The sequence below is a fragment of the Megascapheus bottae genome, chromosome 6 (assembly GCF_031878675.1).
Source record: "Megascapheus bottae isolate mThoBot1 chromosome 6, mThoBot2.hap1, whole genome shotgun sequence".
NCBI classification, from domain to species: domain Eukaryota; kingdom Metazoa; phylum Chordata; class Mammalia; order Rodentia; family Geomyidae; genus Megascapheus; species Megascapheus bottae.
The window spans coordinates 55,598,750-55,616,450 of record NC_143514.1 but is presented as its reverse complement, the minus strand read 5'-3'; the positions used below and the strand labels follow the sequence as shown (position 1 = coordinate 55,616,450).

Below are 17,701 nucleotides of genomic sequence, written 5' to 3'. Positions count from 1 at the left end.
TTGCAGTTGTTGGAGGAAAGGGGAGAGAGAACCCTTGCTCAGAGAAAGAAAAGTAGTTTGTGGTAGAACCAGCCCTATGCAAAGAAAGGGAAGAACATTGCTAGAGAGAGAGAAGGGGGAGAAAAAGAGAGAGAGAGAGAGAGAGAGAGAGAGAGAGAGAGAGAGAGAGAGAGAGAGAGAGAGAGAGAGAAAGGGAGAAAGGATATGCTTGCAAAACCAGATGCTCAGTGGCGCCATTATGTCCACCAAAAGAGCAAGATGGAGCCCAGTGTCAGCAAGACACTCCCCCTTAGTTGCACAGCAAGCAAGCAAGAAAAAGGACTCAGACTTCTGCCCTACAGCCTAAGTCTTGAGTATCTTTAGAGCCAGGCATGGAAAATTAAAAATCAGCAGTTTGAGTCAGGTGTCGATGGCTCATGCTTGTAATCTAAGGCTGAGATCTGAGAATCATGGTTCAAAGCCAGCCTGGGTAGGAAAGTCTAAGAAACTCTTATCTCCAAAAACTAGTCAGAAAAAGCCAGAAATGGCACTGTGGCTCAAAAGGTAGAGCATTAGCCTTGAGCACACAGAGGCTTGCTCAGGGACAGCTTCTAGGCCCTAAATTCAAGCCCTAGAACACACACACACACACACACACACACACACACACACACACACACAGGGGCCAACTGGTGGCTCATGCCTGTAATCCTTCCAGGATTTAACCTCCACAACTCCCCCCCCCCCCAAAAAAATCAGCAATTTGGGCTTGGTTAAATAAACTCAAATTCCAGCCCCTTCATGTTCTGTGAGAAAAGTATCAACTTAGTAGATAAATCTGTAAAGTTTTGGTGAAGAGTCTGTAAGTTAACATATATAAAGTCTGGGCCTGTCATCTACAATGGATGCACAATAACTGTTCATTCCTTCTCTCTTCTTACGTAATTCCAGAATCTAGACAGTACTCACCAAGGCAAGGTGTGGTAAGAATAGTATGTACACTAGACTCTCACTTTGTAGGCAGAGTGGTGATGTCAGTACTGATAAAATCAGAAACTATCTAGCTATTCCTCAAGAGCTGCTCAGTTTCTTTACTGTACCCCCAGTGCCTAGATGTGGGGACAGGAGAAGGAGGCTGAGCATGGACCATTTTTTAAAAATTTGTTTTGCCTATCCTTAGGCTTAAACTCTAGGCCTGGGTGCCACCCCCGAGCTGGACGCCACTTGAGCTACAGCTCTATTTTCAGTTTTTTGGGTAGTTGTAGTGAAGATGAGTCTCTCAGACTTTTCTGCCCAGGCTGACTTCAAACTGCAATCCTCATATCTAAGCTTCCTGAGTAGCTGGACTATAGTCATGAGTCACCATTACCCAGCAGCATGGACCATTTGTAATCAGAATGTAATAGAACTGGATCTTTTCTGGCTATCTTTCCCAATCTGTGATGTTTCAACTGTGTGCTCAGACTAGTGAACAGCTCTTATTTCACATTCTTGGCCTATCCTGCTTCAGTCACACCCGTGGACTCTGTCCTGTGATATATGCGCAGGAGTATCTACAAGTGTCCACATCTGTGGGGACATGAGTGTCTGGGTGGGTATAGGTGCCTATGGGTCTCCACATCTGTACATGTGGTTATATGGACTTATGTGCATGAGCAGTAATTCAGCCAGCCTGTGTAGCCACTGTGAATTTGTCTTTATGGTCATGTCTCTGAGAATATGGCCCTGTAGCCCTGTATATCTGTATGCATGTACGGATCTCCCAGGGTGACTGCATGTTTTTGTGTGCCTGTTGGCAGAATTATAGTCTGTGGATATGTGTGTGTGTGTGTGTGTGTGTGTGTGTGTGTGTGTGTGTGTGTGTGTGTGTGTAGGGCTTTAGACCAATGCTTTCCAACCTCAGCTCTGACATTTTGGGTCAGATAATTTTGTATTGTGAGAGGCTGTCTGAGACACTGTAGAATATTTAACAACCTCTACCCACCAGAAGATAGGGAATACCAGAAGCAATCCCCTCTCCCAAGTTTCAACAATCAAAAATATCTCCAGGAGGGGCCAGGAGTTTGGCCTACTGGTAGAGTGCTTGCCTAGCATGCACGAAGACCTAGGTTCAATTCTTCGGTACCACATACTTAGAAAAAAGCTGGAAGTGGTGCTGAGGCTCAAGTGGAAGAGCTCTAGCCTTGAGAAAGTCCAAGGACAGTGCCCGGGCCCTGAGCTTAAATCTAGGACTGACCAAAAAAAAAAAAAAAAATATCTCCAGGAGCTCACGATATAGCTCAGTGATAGAGTACTTGCCTAACGTCTCTCCCCACATTGAGAACCATTGTGTCTGTCTATGATTCTGCTTGCACATAAGGTGTATCTACATCTGGGCCTATGGGTGCCTGAGCATCTGTATGAATGTTTTCCATATCACACTATGTAAGTCCATGTATGCCCCCTGTGTTCTGTCTTGGATGCATGTCTGACTCTTTTGCGCTTTTCTTTTTATAATCTGTGGGTATGCTTCACGTGTGTACTTCCTCTGTGTCTCTGTGGGGACCCTCTGAAAATGGACTGCATCTGCCTTCATGCACGTATCAGCCAACCCCTCCATATGCACGTATTTGTGTGTGTGCACGTGTGCATGCATGTGCGCAAAAGTGTAAGCACAGATGTAGGCAAGTGTAGTGGGGGCAGCAGGCAGGAGGGACAGGAACAGGGATATTAATGTTTCTGAAGTGGATCTGATTTGATACGTCTTGTTCCATTGTCAGCATCTGTTTAGCGGGGATTTGTAATACTTTGTGGCTCTGGATCACTCATGCTTAGCACAAGATGTGGCCTTGCATACCAATTTTGTTATTAAACACAGTTCTTGCCTCCCCCACAGCCCATCCATCACCTCTAGCCCCAGCCCCTGCCTGCTCTATGCTGCCCACCATATTTCAGGGCCCAGCTCTCACCCGCCTGCCGCGCCCAATGCCGGAGGGCCTGGGGCTGACAAATTGAATCAGGAGGAGATCATTCCTAGCCTAACACAGTTTACAGCATGTTGCAGGGAGAATTGACAAGAGCCATGTCAGCTCCATCACCTCAATCCCATAGGAACAGAAGCAGGCTGGGGTAAGAGGGTAGAGAGAAGGGGGTCTCCAGAACTGGTAGAATCTCAGGAGCCAGGTAAAATCTGATTCCCAAGATACAGTGGGTAGTCTACCATACCAGGTGTCTGTGTCAACTCCAAATAACCAGCATAGTTCTTAGCTAGGCTGGGCTAGGCTTGGCCTCACAGCTGAATGGACTGGGTAGAGTCTCTGAGCTGGCTGGAACAGACTGGCTATACCTTCTTTTTGGGGGTCTTCTTGATACTCTATCCTCACTTGACTTGGGCAGCAGATAGAATGGTTACCCTGTTCTCTTCTTTCTTGGCAGCAAGAATTCCCTTCTGAAGGATGCCATGGCTCCAGGCACCCCCAAGGTAGGTGGCCATCTATGGTTTTCCTCCTATATACCCTAATAGGCCTACCCAGATCTGGTTCCTCCTGAAAGAATGGAGCTCTTTGAGGCCTCCAGACTATTTCCAGGACTTCAACATCAGCCTGAGGCCTTGAGCGTCTATGCATCTGACTTTGTGAATGCATTCTGTTTATGAAAAAGGAATGCTCATCTAGGAAAGGGACCCAAATCAAGAGATGTCTGGGGGCTTCCAGCAACCCAGACACTAAGGTTGGGAGGTTCAAAAGAGGAAGATGAAGAAAAACATAGAAATACAGGTCTACACAAATAGTACAAGAACTTAAAAGCCAGATCATTGTGTGTGTGTGTGTATGTGTGTGTGCACGCACACGCGCACGCACGAACATACGTGCTCAGATACAAGAGAACAATGAATGCTAGGTCCATCTGGAGAGACAATCTGCCCCTCTGGACAGACACTATGGAAGAAAAACTGGGAAGTGTCAGATGGGGTGGCAATGGGTGAATGCCAAGTACCTGGAACAAAGGAAGGACCAAAAGAGCCCTAACACAACAATGTAATTTGTATCAAGTAGTCTCCATAAGTGGCCAGAGGCAGATCTGGAGAGGAAGGCTAAAGCCTTACTTACTAAGCATTTTCTGCCCTGTTTCCAATGGTTCTCACAATAATCTCTTCTCACAAGTTATAGGAGTAAGAAGTAGATGTTGAAGCTTGGGGTGGGTGGGTTTAAATTCAGTGAGGGATAATCCAGGAAGATGAGCACGAAAGTGAAATCACTTAAAAAAGAGTCTCGGGGGGGCCGGGAGTTTGGCCTAGTGGTGGAGTTCCCTAGCATGGACGAACACTCAGGTTCAATTCCTCGGTACCACATACATAGAAAAAAGCCGGAAATGGTACTGAGGCTCAAGTGGTAGAGCTCTAGCCTTGAGAAAGTCCAAGGACAGGGCTCAGGCCCTGAGTTCAAGCCCAGGACTGGCAAAAAAAAAAAAAGAATCTCAGGAATTTCTGCACTTCTAGTAAGATAATGTTTAGGAGGCCAAAAAAGAGATAGAAGAGGATCGAGTAGTAAGTTAGGAGGGTCACAGAAAGCAGGATATCCCAGGATTCTAAGGAAAAAAATGATCAATTGGCTTGGCTGGCTTTGAACCATGATCCTTAGATTTCAGGCTCCTGAGTAGCTAGGATTACAGGCATGAGCCACTGGCACCTGGCTTCAGATATTACTTTTAAAAGGTTAGCCCAGGGGGGTGGGGGGAGGGTAATGGGGACCAAGACATGTGGAAGGGTATCAATGTATGTGAATTAATGCACCTTCTATCTGGCAAATATCATGTAACCCCTTTATTAAATACAATAAAAATATTTTAAAAAATAAATAAAATAAATAAAAGGTTAGCCCAGGGGCCAGGAGTTTGGCCTAGTGGTAGAGTGCTTGCCTAGCATGCACGAAGACCCGGGTTTGATTCCTTGGTACCACATACATAGAAAAAAGCTGAAAGTGGTGCTGAGGCTCAAGTGGTAGAGCTCTAACCTTGAGAAAATCCAAGGACAATGCTCAGGCTCTGAGCTTAAGCCCAGGACTGGCAAAAAAAAAAAAAAAAATGCCATCCAAATAAAAGGTTAGCCCAAGGGGCTGGGAATTTGGCCTAGTGGTAGAATGCTTGCCTAGCATGCACAAAAACCTGGGTTCAATTCCTCGGTACCACATACATAGAAAACGCCAGACGTGGTGCTGTGGCTAAAGTGGTAGAGCTCAAGTATTGAGAAAGTCTAGGTCAGGCCCTGAGTTCAAGCTGAACTGGCCAAAAAAAAAAAAATATTGGCCCAAGCTGGGTGCAGTAACTCATGCCTGTAATCCAAGCTACTCAGGAGGCTGAGATCTGAGGCTCATAGTTCAAAGTCAGCCAGGGCATGAAAGTCTTTGAGACTCTTATCTCCAATTAACCACCCAAAAACCATAAGTGGTGCCATGGCTCAACATGGTAGAGTAATAGCCTTGAGCTGAAGAGCTCAGGGATAGTGCCCAGGCCCAGAGTTCAAGCTCCACATGGCGGAGGGGTAGGAGGCAGGAGAAGGGGGGAGGTTAACCTTTTGAAAGAGTAGAGGTGAGCAGAATGCTGGTGGCTCACACCTATAATGCTAGCTACTCAGGAGGCTGAGCTCTGAGGGCAGCAGCCTGGGCGGGAAAGTTCTGCTCAAAAGGTGAACTGTGACTCAAGCGGTAACTTTGAGCAATGAAGTTCAGGGACAGTATCTAGGCCCTGAGTTTAAGCTCTAGGACTGGCACGTTGCGTGCACATGTGCACACACACACAGAAGCCTGTGGTCTCTAAACAAACCTTGGGAGACACAATTTCTGTCCTCCTGATGAGCACAGACCCACATGTCCAAATACACACTCAAGAAGTCTTTTAATCTCAAACACATTCCTTCATTCCACAGACTTAGGCATATTGATCATCAGATTAGGGACAAGGGACAAATTGTTCCCCACTTCTAGATACATGCTCACACCCCCAAAGATGAACATCCACAAAGCTGAACAGCTCCTAGTCTATCCTATGTCTTGACTTGGCTCTAGGGAAGCAAGCCATGAGAAGAAACTGAGATAGAAGGTTGAAGCAAGAGACTGAGAGGACAGAAAGGAGGGAGGGAGGAGGAGGAGAGGGTGAGGGGGCCTAAGACAAGATTGATGGCCTCGTTGCCATTAAGAAAAAAATTAGCCGGTGGCGGCTATCATATTAAAGGGTGAAGAAGCCGTGAATTATTTTCTTAAAGATCTTATCGCTTACAATGATAATTTTACCTTCCAAAAGGCCACTTTTAATGAGGCGAAGAGCCAGGCAAAAAGTCATGATTTAATGCCAGGATTTTTTTTTTTTTCAAAACACATTTTACTGCTTTTTGGTCCATGTTTAAAAAGCACCAGTGACCTTTTTTTATTCCATTTGCCCCAGGTGTAATACTGAGGCCTCTCAGGGCTTCTAACCTAGAATGAGATAGAGAATGAGAGAGAGAGAGAGAGAGAGAGAAACAGACAGAGAGAGAGAGAGAGAGAGAGAGAGAGAGAGAGAGAGAGAGAGAGAGAGAGAGAGAGAGGAGAGAGGAGAGAGAGATCACCCAAAAGTAGAGGTTTCCTCATGGTTGGGGGACCTACATTGTTCCTCTTCCTTGAGACCATAAAAAGGACATTGCCTGACAGTATCTCCTTTCTGGGCTGGGATTGAGTCACTCGCCAGCCCTTCCAAAGGTTTAGCTAGGTAAAGAACAAGCTCTAGTTATAGGAAATACCACCCCAGGCCCTTTGCAGCCTCCTCTCTCCTCCAGCTGCTGAATTACAGGCACATCAAGGGAGGGAGGTGCCTGTTTCCTTCGGATGTACAACATGGCCACAGCATGCAGGTCACATCCTAAGGCTCAGTCGGAGATGAAGGATAAATGGCTGCTCCATCTTTTCCAAATTGCTTTCTTTGGGCTGTCACTGGCGATTTGGCATGGTTTTCTAAGCTGGGGCAGACTCAGAGGGAATTGTGTGCTTCCGGCTCAGCGCTGGAGAAGGTGGGGGAAGGAAGTATGGATTGCTTTCAGGTCTCTGGGCTACCCCCCATTTGCAACTGAACAGGCCTTGGCAAGAGCCGGTTCTCAGGCTGAACGTGCCATGTGGTATTTAGAATTGTGGTGCTTGCACACAATTTAAAGCAGACAGTTTATTAATCTAAACTGCAGGCGTATGTAGAAGAGGCCATGTGGGATTGACGTGGGGGGATTAGTTTTGCTGGGTATTTTGCCGGGGTCATCGCCATAGCACAGGGATAAATGGACCCAGCATACCTCCCTAGCTGCACACAGGAAACTCATACATACTATTTAATTTACTGTCTCCTTAGTAGGGCAGCCATCAGCCTGTATTAGGGGCAGGCAGAGTGACAAGTATGTGGCTTTACCCCCAACCTTTCTTTCTATCTTTTTTTTTTTTCCAGTCCCGGGCTTGGGCTCAGAGCCTGAGCACTGTCCTTGGGTTTTTTCAAGGCTAGAGCTCTACCACTTGAGCCACAGCACCACTTCTGGCTTTTTTCTATGTAAGTGGTACCAAATAATCGAATCCAGGTCTTTGTGCATGCTATGCAAGCACTCTACCACTAAGCCAAAATCCTTGCCCCAACCTTTCATAGGGATCCAAGAGTGTCTGCTCTCTAAGGGAGAGAGAACAAAGTATGTATGGTTCAGCCTACTGGGAGTAAGCTGGGAAGCCTTTCCCACTGGGCAGAGATTAGCCAGCACAGTAGTGGAAGAGACTTCCTATAAGGGTCTATAACTTACCCCCTTCCACACCCACATTCCTGAGCTTGACCATGTGCCTTTAAAAACCTCAAGAGTAGTAGCCTTCTGCCCTCTGCTATCCTTTCTGCCTTACTAGCAAATGCTTGATAGGAGTGGGAATTCCAGGGAACTGCTGTAGGTCTCTTTCAGCCACGTGTCCTTTTCTTCTTCCAGTCCCTCCTATTGTCTGCTTCCATCAAGAGGGAAGGAGAGTCTCCAACAGCATCACCACACTCATCTGCCACTGATGACCTGCACCATTCAGACAGATACCAGGTGAGGAGATGTGACAGCTAGGTCACCTGGGAGACAGCTTCAGGACCATGGAGGGTGCTAACTCCTTTCACTTTGGGAGACCAGAGGCCTGAACTGTGATTGGAACCCTCTGTGTCTAGTTTCCCAAGTGAACTCAGAAGGCCCAGGTGTCAGGGAAAGGGCCTTATTAAAAAGACGGATTTCAGGATGGGATGCCAAGGTTCTTCAGATTCTGAGCACCTCTGAAGCATCCTATCTATCAAGAAGTATCCTTTGGGGTTTTATGAGAGACCCAGAAACAGCCTTGCCTCACTGAAGATTTCAGCCTTCAAAAGCTGGATCCCTTGAGTAATTTCAACCCTGCAGTCCTGCCAATCCAATCCATGGTATCAGGCCAGAAACAGAAACAGGCAGACACTGGGTACCTTAGGCAACCAGGGAATAATAATACTCCTAACAATCAGACTGGGAAGGAACCTTAAAAGTACTTGCATAAGCCAGGCACTGTGGCTCACACCTGTAATTCTAGCTACGCAGGAGGCAGAGATCTGAGGATCAAGGTTCAAAGCCAGCCAGGGCACAAAAGGACCTGAGACTATCTCCAATTAACCTCTAGAAAACAGGAAGTGGAGCTTGGCTCAAGGGTAGAGCGCCTTGAGCTAAAGAGCTCAGGGACAGTGCCCAGACTGAATTCAAGCCCCATGACCGATCAAAAAAAAAGTACCGGCACAGCTATGGATAGGCCTTCTGTGAGGTAGGAAGGAAAGAGAACATCCCCCAGAAGCCTTGTTTTGAGTAGAAGAGCTCTGCCTTTGGAAATTACCATTAGATGGAAAAAAAACAAGGTCCTGCTACAAGAAACATTTGTCTAAATAGCAGCAGGGATTCTAGAGAGCCCAATGTGAAAAGGGGGAAATATAGCCCTGATCTGATGTGGAAAAGCAGAACAGCAGGATTTGTAAGCTGAGTAAAGAGCCATGGAGCCTCCAGCACATAGGAGCTCTTGGATGGAACTAAACAAAGGTGTTTAGTTTAGGCACTCTTTCCTCCCAGCTGACATAGCGTAGCATCAGGAAAGAGCCTGGGGAGTGGAATGCCAAGCTTAGGCTGGACACTAGCCTCTGCTGGCACCTTGTGTAATGTATGATTTTGTATAGAACTCAAACTGCACAGCTCAAAGTGCCAGTGTTAAGGAGGGAATCCTGCTCACAAACTGGTTTTTATTTTATTTATTTATTTTTGCTGGTCCTGGTCCTAGGGCTTGAACTTAGGGACTAAGCATTGTCCTTGAACTCTTTAGCTCCAAGCTAGCTCTCTATCACTTGAGTCACAGCTCCACTTCCATTGGCCTTTCCTGCCTAAGCTAGCTTGGAGCCATGATCCTCAGATCTCACCCTCCTGAGTAGCTAGAATTATAGGCATGAGTCACTGGCACCTAGCTCATGAATTCTAACTTTTCTTTTTTGGTACTGGGGATTGAACCTAGGACACTGCACTTGCTAAGCAAGCACTTTGACACTGAGCTACATCCCAGTTCTCATGAACTCTGTTTTAAGAGAAACTTCCCAGTCAGCTTCTGGGGTACATTGTCATTATCCAGGCAACATGGTTCAACTAGGAATTCTGGTCTGTGAGAGAGACAAGGCTATATTCTATTTTTTTTTTTAAGTTGGTCATGAGGCTTGAACTCTGGACCTGGGCACTGTCCCTGAGCTCTTCAGATCAAGGCTACCACTCTACCACTTAAGAGTCTCATGGACTTTCATGCCCAGGTTGGCTTTGAACCGCCATCCTTAGATTTCATCCTCCTGAGTAGTTTGGATTACAGGTGTGAGCTGACAAGGCTATATTCTGAAAAGGATATGCAGAGGAAAGTGTTAAGGGCCCCACCCTCCCGCCTCACCATGAACCTAACCACCAGCTGAACTATACAAAGAGGAATCAACAGGCAAAAAGCCTCAACTTGACACAGTGGCTCTCTCTTGTAATCCTAACTACTCAGGAGGCTGAGATCTGAGGATCAAGGTTCAAAGCCAGTGAGGGCACTAAAGTCCCTGAGACACTTATCTCCAGTTAACCTCTAGAAAACTAGAAGTAGTGCTGTGGCTCTGGGGGTAGGGCAGTAGCCTTGAGCTGAAGAGCTCAGGGACAGCGAGCACCCAAGCCAAGTTCAAGCCCTAGGACAGACAAAAAACAAAAACAAATACAAAAATCAAAAACCTCAACTCCCAAACTTCCATTCCTATCCTTTTATATTCTCTACAGAATATGAGGAAAGCCTTTTGCCTAGAAAGGCACACACACAAACATACACACACATGTACACCCACATTTCTATGTAGTGTTTTATGTACAATTAGATTTGGGAATTGAGGAAACCCTTACAGCCAATCCAGCTGTCCCTCAAAAGTCTCTAGAGCCAGATTATGACCCAACTTCTAGGCTCTAAAGTATACTTTTAAAATAATGGATTCACTAACTTCCTCTAAGATAAAATTTACTCCTTTGCATAACACTGAGGCTTTTAGTCATTTGGATTTAATATTTCCAACTTCCCTTACTGACACTGCCTTCCAAGAATGCAATGGCAATGCTCTGTGAATAAATGTTCCCCCTCCCACGAGATGCCCTTCCAATGTGCCCTTCCCCTCCTATCATTACACAAGCTGCTTCTTTAAAGAAAAGTACTCTTTTATTTATTTATTTATTTTTTTGCCAGTCCTGGGCTTGAACTCAGGGCCTGAGCACTGTCCTTGGACTTTCTCAAGGCTAGAGCTTTACCACTTGAGCCTCAGCACCACTTCCGGCTTTTTTCTATGTATGTGGTACCGAGGAATCGAACCCAGGTCTTCATGCATGCTAGGCAAGCACTTTAACCACTAGGCCAAACTCCCGGCCCCACCTAAGTCTACTTTAGGCTTACTATAGTTACTGGGATGACAGGTATATGCTACCTCATTCAGCTTTCTGAGGGGAGATGGACTTTTGTGGACTTTCCTGCTAAAATTGGCTAGAACCTTGATCTTCCTAGTTCCTTCCTTCATTCCTTCATTCCTTCCTTCGTTCCTTCGTTCCTTCTTTTTGCCAGTCCTGGGCTTGAGCTCAGGGCCTGAGCACTGTCTTTGGACTTTCTCAAGGCTAGAGTTCTACCACTTGCCCCAAGTACTCTTTTATTTATCCTTCAACATCTTGTCCAAAAGCCATCTCTTCCAAAAAGCCTTTCTGCATTAGCTATGCTTCTCATGACCTTTGTGTGACCCTCTTACTTCCCACCATTCATTCTTACTGGGTTCATACTGTGATCACTCAGGTATGCTTCTGTTAGCTTCTGCTGGATAACAAACTGTCCCAAAACTTGTTGGCTTAACACGAGTTAACATTTTAGGGGATTCTATGAGTTGACTAGGCATTCCTTCATTTATGCAGCTCATCAGAAGTCCAACTTGGCCTCCTCATATCTTGGAATTTGGAGGTACCCTAGTTCTCTCAGCTCCTTCACTTAGCAGTCACTGAGTAGTACCCTACTAAGACAGTGAAAAGCAAACTTGCAAGGCTTGAGGCTAGAATCTGGTATTCACATCCATGATTCTCCCACTTTCTATCAGGCAAAGCAAGAGCAAAAAGTTAGCTTTTAATCAAGGGATGAGGAAATGCAGCTCTTGAGAGAAGCTGAAAAGAATTCTGGCCAATTTAATCTATCACAACAAATCTTGACTCTTCACTAGACTTGGAGTTCCTCCAAGGCAAAGACCTTGTCTTATCCTTCCTTTATCCAAAGTTTTATCTAGTACCACTCATGTTCCGCCCAAAGTCCTGGCTTTTGCAGGGTTAGATATGCAAATAGATCATTATGGCCCATTATTTTAAGTGCTGTGAGAAAAGTATAAATAAGTTCCTAAAGTCAGGGCAGAAGGAAAAATCAGAACAAGCATCACAGAGATACTCACTGGACAAGGAAGAAACTGATCTCAGATAAAGGCTATACAGTGTATACTGGGCTGAGTGCTGTAGCATGGAATGATGATGTATTGAGGGACCTGTTAATAGCTCTGTTGGGAAGGAGAATGCTCATTGATGTTAGAAGGGAAACTGGTGATTTGCATGGTAATCCTAGCTACTCAGGAAGCAGGGATCTGAGGATCAAGGTTCAAAGCCAGCATGGGCACAAAAGTATCTGAGACTCTTATCTCCAATTTACCTCTAGAAAAATGGGAAGTGGGGCTTGGCTCAAGGGTAAGGTGGTAGCCTTGAGCTGAAGAGCTCAGGGACAACACCCAGGCTTAGGAAGGGTAAGGTGGTTGCTTTGAGCTGAAAAGGTTAAGGACAGTACACAAGCCAAGTTCAAGCCCCATGATCCACCCAAAAAAAAAAAAAAAACCAACAAAAAACGGGAAGTGGGGCTTGGCTCAAGGGTAGAGTGGTAGCCTTGAGCTGAGGAGCTCAGGGACAGCGCCTTGTTCTTTTTTTTTTTTTTTTTTGCCAGTCCTGGGCTTCGGCTCAGGGCCTGAGCACTGTCCTTGGACTTTCTCAAGGCTAGAGCTCTGCACTTGAGCCTCAGCACCACTTCCGGCTTTTTTCTACGTATGTGGTACCGAGGAATTGAACCTGGGTTTTCATGCATGCTAGGCAAGCACTTTAACCACTAGGCCAAACTCCCGGCCCAAGCGCCTTGTTCTTTTGCTTAAGGGTAGCACTCTACCACTTGAGCCATAGAACCACTTCCAGCTTTTTCTGTGTACGTGGTACCAAGGTATCAATCCCAGGGCTTCATTCATGCATGATAATCAAGCTCTCTACTATTAGGCCACAACTCCTGGCCCTCACCTGCTTTTTACACAATGCCTGGCCATTAGTTGCCTTGATACCGTTGTCTGTATATATTTTTTTCTTGTCTTCTTTTTTTTTTTTTTGGTGTCAGTCCTGAGGCTTGAACTGTCCCCAATCTTCTGTGCTCCAGGCTAGCACTCACTTACTTGAGCCACAGCTCCACTTTAAGCTTTTTTGGTAGTTAGAGACAAATCTTAAGGATCTACTTGACTGGGCTGGATTTGAACCCCAGTCCTTGGATCTCAGCCTATGAGTCGCTGTTATTACAGACACAAGACACTAGTGCCAGGCTTTAAAAAAAAAAAAAATCACTTAACTGGGACCAGGAGTTTGACCTAGTAGTAGAGTGTTTGTCTAGCATGCACTCTATATATGTGATTCCTCGGTATCACATTTATAGAAAAAGCTGAAAATGGTGCTGTGGCTCAAGCAGTAGAGTTTTACCCTTGAGAAAGCCCAAAGACTATGCCCATGCCCTGAGTTCAAGTCCCAGGACTGTAAAAAAAAAAAAAAAAGGCCACCTTTTAAAAAGCTGAGCTACTCAGGAGGCTGAGATCTGCGGATCTGAGTTCAAAGCCAGCCCCAGGCACTAAAAACTGTGAGACTCATCTCCAATTAACCACAAGGAAACCAGAAAACCGGAAGTGGCACTGTGGCTCAAGCAGTAGCCTTGAGCTGAAGAGTTTAGGGACAATGCCCAGGCCCAGAGGTAAGGCAGTAGCCTTGAGCTGAAGAGCTCAAGGACAGCCCAGGCCCATAGGTAAGGCAGTAGCCTTGAGCTGAAAAGCTCAGGGACAGCCCAGGCCCAGAGTTTAAGCCCCATGACCAGTCCCTTTCCCCCCCCCCCAAATCACTGGGTCTTAAAAGCCATTAGTCCCAGTTTCTGTTTTGCATTCTGGCCCATGCTGTGGAAGTGGTAGGTAGGACTCAGTTGAAGGTGTGGTCTTAGGGGAATTCCCTCAAAGGGAATTGTCAAGACTCCAGGCTCTTCCTCCTTTTTTGGCTTTCCCAGCATGAGGTGAGCAGGTGTGGTCCTGTGCTGCACAGCCAGAGAGCTACCAGGCCAACTAATTAGAAAGTCTCCTCTAAAACTGAGAGCCAAATAAACCTTTTCTCCAAATAGCTTGATCACCTATTTGTTATGGTAAGAGAAAACTGAATAATACCTAACAATCTAAGATTCTGGGTACTTGATTTCAAATTTTGATTCAATTCTCCTAGCTTAGGTTAGAGAAGTCGCTTCCTCTTCCCAGGTCTGTTTTCTTAGCAATGAAAATAAAGCCATGCATCTTTGAGCTGGGCCTTAAAAGCAGAAGGTATTGGTTTCTGGTTTGGATTCTCACTGAGAATCCAAAGGAGATCTGAAAAGGATGTATCAGATCTAAACTTCAAATGCACCTTTGACAAATGGACCTTCTGGAGACATTCCAGATCCAAACTAGAACAATCCTCCAGTTCTGCACTGGGGTCAGGGCTTGTCAGTGCCCTTGCCCCACTTGCTAGCCCTTCTTGCTACACCCTATGCTGGATGATGGAATAGAAATGATTCTTAATACAAAGGGCAAATATAGTCAAAATACATGTCATCAGAGGGAAGCCAAGGAACTGTAAAAACTCAGGGGATTACGATGAAAGGGACACAAAGGCTTGCCCAGAGCTTTAAGGATGAACAAGTTAACTAAACAATATATTGGGAGGCATCTAGCCCAGAGTACTGAACATGGGGTGCTCAAAAAGCTCAGCAAAGCTAAGTGCCAGGAGTATGAGGAAAGTTAGATGTGGTAGAAGACACTGGAGAGGCAGACAAGGCAGGCATGTATGCCATTTTACCGATCTTGTAGGTGGAAAAAAATCACTGAAGGGTTTAAACAAGGGTAAACATTAATTTCGTACAAATATGTGGAGGATAAAGAAGAGAAACTGAAGAGCAACAGATAAGCTTAGAGACAGCTGCAAAGTGAGGCAGCTAATGCGATTAAGAACTAAAGCACTGACAAAAAAGGAAGGCAGAGCCATTGAAGAAACACTGAAGGACGTCTTTACCAATGCCAGGACCATGCTGGGCTCTGGGTTCACCCAAATGATTCACACATAGTCTCATCCAGGAGTGGTCAAGTCCACCGATAAAATATTATACAGCCTATAGGGCCAGGAGTTTGGCCTAGTGGTAGAGTGCTTGCCTAGCATGCAGGAGGACCCAGGTTTTATTTCTTGGTAACACATACATAGAAAAAGCCAGAAGTGGTGCTATAGCTCAAGTGGTAGAGTTCTAGTTTTGAGGAGGCCGAAAGAAAGTGCTCAGGCCTGAGTTCAAGCTCCATGACTGCCCCCCCCCGCATATGTGCACGCGCACACACACACACACACACACACACACACGCACGCTATGATGAAGACAGACATGTACACACATCATTTTTTCATTAGTCCTTAAAGGTTGAGTAGATGTAGAAGAGAGATGGCAATAAGAAAAATTAAGAGATCTTTAGAGATGGATTCCCCGGATTCAGAGGGTTGAAGGTGAAGGATAAATGAAAGGGGCGGGTCAAGGGCCACGTCTGAGTAAACGATGGCCTCCCTCGATGAACTGAGAACCCAGAAGGAAGGCACCTGCTCGGGGAGGTTGGAGTCGACTGTAGGCCGAGAGGGGTATGCAGTGCCTGTGAGGGGCCCAGGGGTGTCCGGCAGACAGAAGTGTCGGGAATCCTCTCAACAGGGCTGCCATGGGCTGAGGGCCGAGTCGGCGACGGTGGGGTGGCCGGAGGATGACCGGGAATTCCGACTCCTGACGCCCAAGCAAAGCGCGGCCCCTCGCAGCCACCGGACCCGACGGCCGCGCGAGCAGCGGAGGGCCCGCCAGGCCCGGCCGGAAGGAGTCCCGCGGAGGGAGGAGCGCGGGGCGGAGGCACAGTCCCCGCAGCCGCGGAGGCCGGGGCGGTCGTTCAGGGGCGGTAGGAGGGACCCCGGGGGCAGCCCCAGCCAGTAGGCTGGAGTGCAAATAGGCGGCTTCCTGGTCCCAGTCCGGCCAACCCCCAGCCCAGGGTGAACTTTCACCTCCAGCGCGCGACGGCGGCGGATCACGTGACCAGGGCCAACATGGCCGCCGCCGCTGCTGGGAGCTGAGGTGCCGCCACCGCCGGGCAGCCGGGGGGAATCCGCCTGCATCGCCGCCCTCGCCGGCTGGGCGGCCGCGGGGTCCAAAGAGCTGGAGGCCGGGGCAGGGGCGGCACCGCGCGGCGGCCACGGGGTCTTATTAAAGCAGTTCCGGCGGCTATGCCGAGGGCCCGGAGCGGCCGGCGGAGCAGGGGCACCGGCGGGAGGGAGGAAGTAGGTTTGTTTACGGGCTGTTTGGGGCGGGGCGCATTTGGGCAGGGGTCGGATGTTAGGGCTGGGGACCAGGACACCAGATCGCACCTGACGCTCTTTTCTCTCTCTCTCTTTCTCTCCCCCCCCCTTCTGCATCTGCCGGGGATTTTTCTCCCAGACCTTCCTGCGAGTGCGAGCCAACCGGCAGACCCGGCTGAATGGTGAGTCTGGTCCGGCCCCTCCCTCCGCCCCACCCCCGGCCTCCTCCCGCGCTGCCCACAGTCCTTGCCTTGCCTGGGTCTCTTCCACTGTGGGGGCCCACTGGTTCCTTTGCAGTCACAGCATCTGAATATGTGCAAACCAAAGCTGCTGCCCTCAGTTTCCCCGTCTGTCTAATGGAGGTTATGGTTCCCAGCTCTTGCTGAAAGCCTCTCTAAAGGCCCCGAAGAACCCTGGGGGGCAATAAGTGTCGGAGAATGAGGAACAAGCTACACAATTCCAGTCGGGAGCTCAGCTTTGAATTTGCTAACTGCTGGGACCTCACTATTCAAGCCGGCGGGGCGCTGAGAATGTTTTTCTTCTAGTTTTTAATCAGTGCCCAGTAGTATGAATACAGCCTCTCCGCTGCGACTTGACAATGCAGTGAGATCTGGAGTTCCCACGGCAACAGGAACTAACTCATCCGAGGGCTCTTTGAGTTATCAGTCGGCCCACATTTCACAAAGGTGATCAGCGTGGGTTCGACAGCTCTTAGAGGCCTCTGAAAGCAGCCCGTGTATGCACTACCTGGCGGTCCCCCTTCTGGATTCAAACCTCTGGAGCAATCCTGTTTGCTGAACACAATTGAATGGTCCTCTCTTTTTGTGCTGATGTGGTGTATATGGGGGTTGGTTTTAAGGGGCTTTAGGGTCTCTAGGGCAGTTGGTAAGTGAATGAGAATGTAGTAGTTCAAGATCCCATGTCTCTTTGGTTGCTGCTGCCAGGCTCAGCCCCAGCCTGGAAAAGGGGAGAGCTGGCACTATGTTAAGCACCACTATGCTAAGCTGGCACTATGTTAAGCACACCTCTGAGAGAGAAAGGTAACACACGTTTTGCAAATAGGGCAGCTTAGGATCTGAGAGGTGGAAGTTATTTGTTGAAAATCATATAGCTGGGATGTAACTGAGCCATGATCGGAGTGAAATTTGTTTACTTCCAAAGCTTATGCTTCTCCAACCATGCCATTCCACCTCCTTGGCAAATGCTTTGTTTCTTCCAACTTCTAGGTAACCTTCAGTAGAGAACAAAACTTCTTGCCAGACTGCTTAGTTCAGGACTTAAAAGAAGAATGGCAAGAGGGGGGAAAAAAACCTGCCTACTTACCTGAGACTGTCCAGATGAAACACAACCCATCAAGTGGCTTTCTGGGCCTAGCTTTCTGTAGTCCTACATGTCCTAGACAAAGAACATCTAGAAGTCCCAAGATATTTTTTTTTCCAACTCAGTCATTGATTCTTTATTGACATTGTTATCATCAGCCCCTTTTTACCCAGAAGTGCACTCAAACTCTAGGCA

The 17,701-nt window shown here is 47.3% G+C and overlaps 1 protein-coding gene across 4 annotated transcripts in view; it reads left to right on the top strand.

The window, feature by feature from the left end:
* Rnf220 (ring finger protein 220) overlaps positions 1-17,701 on the top strand; it is a 222,370-nt gene that overhangs the window by 185,531 nt on the left and 19,138 nt on the right. For 2 of the 4 annotated variants that reach the window (XM_090334995.1, XM_090334994.1), the window contains exons 3-5: positions 3,394-3,439; positions 7,934-8,035; positions 16,326-16,368. In XM_090334995.1, coding sequence (XP_090191121.1) covers positions 3,394-3,439; positions 7,934-8,035; positions 16,326-16,368 — 191 coding nt within the window. Of the gene's footprint in view, positions 1-3,393; positions 3,440-7,933; positions 8,036-15,731; positions 16,169-16,325; positions 16,369-17,701 lie in introns of those variants that run through there. The other 2 variants (XM_090334996.1, XM_090334997.1) reach the window with 2 other exon arrangements.